The sequence below is a fragment of the Rhipicephalus sanguineus genome, chromosome 8 (assembly GCF_013339695.2).
Source record: "Rhipicephalus sanguineus isolate Rsan-2018 chromosome 8, BIME_Rsan_1.4, whole genome shotgun sequence".
NCBI lineage: Eukaryota > Metazoa > Arthropoda > Arachnida > Ixodida > Ixodidae > Rhipicephalus > Rhipicephalus sanguineus.
The window spans coordinates 28,952,545-28,957,878 of record NC_051183.1 but is presented as its reverse complement, the minus strand read 5'-3'; the positions used below and the strand labels follow the sequence as shown (position 1 = coordinate 28,957,878).

General features: G+C 48.5%; 1 protein-coding gene across 1 annotated transcript; it reads left to right on the top strand.

Annotated features, from left to right (window-relative positions):
* LOC119403104 (uncharacterized) lies at positions 1 to 5,101 on the top strand. Its single transcript, XM_037670053.2, has 3 exons — positions 1 to 224; positions 3,944 to 4,175; positions 4,862 to 5,101. Exons 1-3 carry the CDS (start codon positions 1 to 3, stop codon positions 5,099 to 5,101), a joined length of 696 nt encoding a protein of 231 aa, XP_037525981.2.
* The last annotated feature ends 233 nt before the right edge of the window (positions 5,102 to 5,334 follow it).

Sequence of the window (5,334 nt, the reverse complement as noted above, 5' to 3'; positions counted from 1 at the left end):
ATGGGGAATGCGTTGCACCGAGACACTGAGGACGGTACGACGGGCCTCACGGAAAAGGAGAGGCGGCTCATCCACGAGTCGTGGCAGAACTTCACGAAGAAGCACCCGGACTACGGCATCCTCCTGTTCACGGCGCTCTTCGTCAAGCACCCCGAATACCAGAAGCTGTTCAAAAAGTTCAAGGACAAGGAGCTCGGCACGCTGATGAGAGATCCGATATTCACGTGAGTACGGCGTACCTCAGTGGCCGGTCGAGAAATTTTTGCACTGGACGTAACATTAGAGGAACACTAAAGTGAAACTATGAATCGGTTTATAGTGATAAATTGTTCTCTGAAAAACTCAAGTACCGTTAATTTCACTGTCATAGATTTATCATTAGAGGAGAGAATCAAGGTCAAAGTTTTATTAATAAATTCGCGCCGAAATCACCGCACGTGAATTTCAAAATGTATTTTTCGAATTTTGGCGAATGGGGCTCAACGAAATTTCCCGAAACTTGATATGTTAAATCTGTGGCCCCTTCAGTGGTCAATGTACTAATATTTATACTACTTAACTACGTAAGACCTATGGTAGATGCCGTCAAAATATACGACGCCACGACGACTGGTGAGGGAATTTCAATATGGTGGCGTCACCCGAATTTTCTTTTTCCACGTTTTCTCGCTTACCAAGCGTCTTCTCGCGGCAAGCGTGGCAATATTGGAATTGTGAAAGAGTAATTTCTTGATATGAGAAAAGTCGTTTCTCTCTTTCGTGCACCTTTAACCCTTCCCTACCGTGAAAAAAGAAGAAAATTGTACCAGATTTACCAGAACTTCTTTCTCTCAATTTGTAGAGCTTTTTTTTTCAATAAAATGGTATTATTTCAATTCAATGAGGTTCCGTTTTTACACTAATTGTGTAAGAAAGACGGCTCGAATATGGCTTCACCACATGGCAATACAATGAAAGATAGCAATAAAATTGAAGCTGACACACAAATGGCACAACGTGGACAAGTGCGGCCATCTAGCGTCAAGAAACTCAACTATGGCGAGTATAGTCGTCATTGGTTCCGTGTGTGACACACTTTTGTTAATGAAGAGTACACTCGTCATCGGTCATTTTGGTACAAATCTCATGACGACTATACTCGTCAACGGGAGGGAAAGGGTTAAAGGGCCTCTAAACCACTTCTAGTTCAAAGATGAAAGAGTGTTTTTTTTTTTTTTCCTCGCCTTCACTACCGTCCCTACAGGCGCTATCTCCTACTCGCCACTTATTTCTTCATAAAACACGTGGACAACGTCAGCATTAAGCGTTGAGACTATCAGGATTTCGCGATTTTCGGCTGCTCGCTGTTACTCCGCTTGCACAGTCGAAAACGCACAAAACGAGTGAAGTCAAATGATTGCTCACGGTAGTCATGCGGGACAAGGCAGAACGGGTGTGCGACTGCATGGCAAAGCAGGGAAGGAGACAATTCACAACTTATATTCTTCGTATATGGACCAATCGAGAGCTTATTTCATCATGACGTCACGTGAACGGTCTGCTGGCGTCACTAATTTTCCCGACAGTACGGGAAACCCCAGGATAGAATAACGAGCTCGTTCTTCGTATTTTCAGGGGTGGTTGACGAGGCCTTTAGAGGGTCTCCCTGAAGCGGTTTCTTTAGGAACTTTTGTGTTGCAGGCAGAGTAAGTTGTATGGATTTCTGCCAGCACTTCGCCCTCCGTTGGCTGGTTACAGACATTTCACCAAACTTCGCAATGGATGAAAAACATAAAAAATGATGGCGATCTTCTCGCAATGGCCTGCCTTTGGTTCCTGGCTTTCCGGGAGTAAAGATGAGAGGTGAACAGTTCTTGGAATGCAACATCAGGGGCCTTGGGCAGCCATTATGGTCAAACACCTGCGTGGCCATAAGTGATGTAAACGCATGCGGCAGACTTTGCGCCCCGCCCGCCCTCCTATGTGACCCCTCGAGGTAGCGTATACTAGCACTGCTTCTTCTTTGCAATTTCTGCGCACGCACGCACCGGCACATTTTCCCACATCCTATCCGTGTGTAGGCTCCGTGCAGACGTAACTCCGCTCGGCATCCCTAGCGGCAAGAAGCGCAGATTTGGCGGGATGCTCTGACGCGCTCGCAATGGGGTGAAGTCGAGGAACTATGCCTTTTACGATTACTACACTTTTCGTGTTTCTCGCGCTTGGCTAGTGACCAGAGCGACGGTACGTCCGCGTTATCAACGCGATCAGTCAGCCGCAGGTGGTGGACGATAAGAATAATATAGCAGACAACATCTCTCCGCGATTGCACCCCTGCTCGCTCCACGCTCCCACTGCGACGGAGCGAGGTATTTTCGCGGGCAGTTCGTTTTGTGCCGGTTCCGCTGTTCGTAGGAATGCCGAACTCCAGGAATAATTGCTGCGTTGTTGGGTGCAATAACCCCTACAGGAATTCTCAGGGCACGCGTTTTTACCGGTTTCCATTTAGAGAATATGAACGGAATCGGCGTGAACGCTGGATCGCACTCGTTCGACGACAAAAGTGAGTTTTGCAAATAGATGGTTTTTTTTCTGGGGTTGCATTTGCCCGTGATTGTTGATCTGCCGAGCAACACCTCTTCCACGACGCCGTGACCGTGCCCCGCTTCGAGGAGGTCCCTGCCCTTCTTCAGGTTAGCTCCTCGGAAGAAACTATCTATATCACGTAGCTCTCTGAATCCAAGCGTAATAATAATTGGCACGCTTTGCAGTGCCATGGCAGCAAAAGACGAGCCGCGACGACGAACTCAGCTGCACTGAATAAGTCGGCACAGCGAATGCAGTGCCATGGCCGTTCGATGGAAAGCGTTTTTTTTTTTTTTTTTTCATTCAGCGTCCGTGACAGTGCAATTGCTGGTATTGCCGGTTTCAAGCTGCCGCTGAGTTCGCTGCCGCGTTAGCTCGAGGGTGATAAGCTGTGATTGTTTAGTGAGTGAGACGGCCCGCGTTACACGTGCGCAGTTTCGCTCAGCGGGCTCGTCACCTCCGTTGTCTTCCCCCAGTTAATGCATTTTATGTTGCCGCGTTCGCCTGAGGATACACGAGGTCTGGCGAAAAGAAGCACATGCGCTAACGCTACGTTCTCTGACAGCTGATAACAATTTGACGTCATTTGGAAGCAAACGGGAAAGAGAACGCTTCAAGCGAAGCACCAAAACACGGCGCAGTGGCTTGCCGCCGCCTGTGTCGTCTCCCTCCCCCCCCCGCCCCCCCATCCCACCAAATCTGCTGCCGTGGCCGCTTTGGCGCTGGAGGCAGCTCGCGACTGTGGTGGCTCCTAACGTATGCACGGTGCCCATAGCCTCGCTGTTAAAATCTGTATTGCACCTCTCCTTGTTTGATTGCCTTAACTACGGAGCTGCTTAAGGGACCTCCCTGTCATCGTCTCATGTCTCACGTTGGCGTCACGCATGTCCCACCTTTCATACACGTAAGCCTAGCAGCCTGCACGTTTGGAACACAGCGTCGCCGAAGGGCTAATTCCTCTGTCCGAGCCAGCGAAGCGACAGCGAAACCCCAAGCGCCGTGAGTTAGACGCACTGCGCTCGCATAAGGAAACAGTATAATGGAGACCCTAGAATGGAAAATGGATAATCGCAAAACAAGCCAGTTAATTAATCACAGAAAAGAACCGAAAAGGATATAAAATATCACAAAATCGCATTATATGAGCAGATAAGAGCAGGTAAACACAAGATAAACACAAAGGAAATACAGGCGAATCAATGCTCCGCAGTTCGTACAGTTTCCTCTTGGTAAAAACGGAGCATTTCCACGTGGAACTAACTGGCTTTGTTTTTTTTACTTAATATTATTGCCCTTGACGGTGAGACAAAATAACCTACGCACTGCCTGCCGAAGACTGCCTGGGAACGGCCGAGGAACGTTTCCTGCAATGTTGCAGGGACCACGCGTCAACCGCGGGCCGCCAGATTACTGCCATGGTGGATTCCCTGGAGACTCCCGGAATCCTGCTGGAAATCATTACGAAGAACATCGAGTTCCACCCCATCGGGAGCGGCGTGCTGCCCGAGCACTACGTAGAGATGGGGCGCGTCCTCATTGAAGTGCTGCGCGCCGACGAGGACGAACGCACGACTCGGGCAACCATCAAAGCCTGGGAAAAGCTCTTGCACGTGAGTCTTCACCCGTAGAAACGAAAACTCACATTGTATCTCAGGCATTCGCCTAAGATGGCTCGAAGGCAAAAGCTATATTTTTTTTCTTCTCATTCGATGCATTGATCATGCCCCGCCACCCTCCGAAGGCTCTCTGCACCTAACGTGGTTTTGCACTGCCTCCAGCATTGGAGGCACCTCACATGTCTCTGAACAAGCTACGATATCATGTGATGACTTCATCATGTGACGTTACGTCACGTGACGTCACAGTGACGTCATCGCATGATGATTTGATGATTTTTTGCATCAGTCGTGTTGTCCCCGACGCCGCCGATGCGAGACGCCGACGGTCAATTTTCGCGTTAGATGAGGCATCTAAGGCTTCTGCCTTAATAATCGCAGTGAACTGTCCAACAAAATTACTTGTATATTAATGTGCGTTCTATACAGGGTGTTTTAAGAAACGTGTGCGAAGATCCTCAGAAATAGGGGAAATCAGTTGCGAGCTGACGCCCTTTTCTTGTGCTTCGTCTTTCTTCTTGTGTTCCTTAGGCGTCTAAACTTTTACATCAAAGTTATGTACCAACAAGCCGAGAAACAAGTTCTTCTAAATTGCATTAGGATGATCTGCGCATACCGTTGCTAGACTCTGGACTAGCTTGTTCCTCAGTTCCTCTCTGTATGCTGCGCGCCTTTCGCAGCTTATGAACCAGAAGACCACCGAAGTGTACGCCGAAGAAGTCAAACTAAACAAGCTGAAGAACGTCGACTCCTACGATGTCGAGTACGGCATGTCCACCACTGACATCATGGCCAGTTCCAACAAGTCTGTCGAGAAAGTAGACCGGCGTAAACAGCCCTCCTCCGCGCTCCCACATCACAAGAGGTCATCTGCGTCCGAGTTTTCATCAAACAAGTATGAATACTTTAGCGGTGTTTAGCTTTCTAGCCTCTTCGGTTTCCCAGTACCCAACTGGGTACATTTCTTAGTCTTTCGTTTCCCAGAATTAAAGACGCCCTGCAACTCTTTTACAGGTAAGCATCGAATGGCTTCACTAAAAGAGGATATTGCCTCACAAAGCGATCGCCGCAAAAATGTTTAGAATCAGTGAAGTACGAGCGGAGTTACAGATTTGTCGCACGCTGTAATTGATTTCTCTCTTCTCTCGTCCCG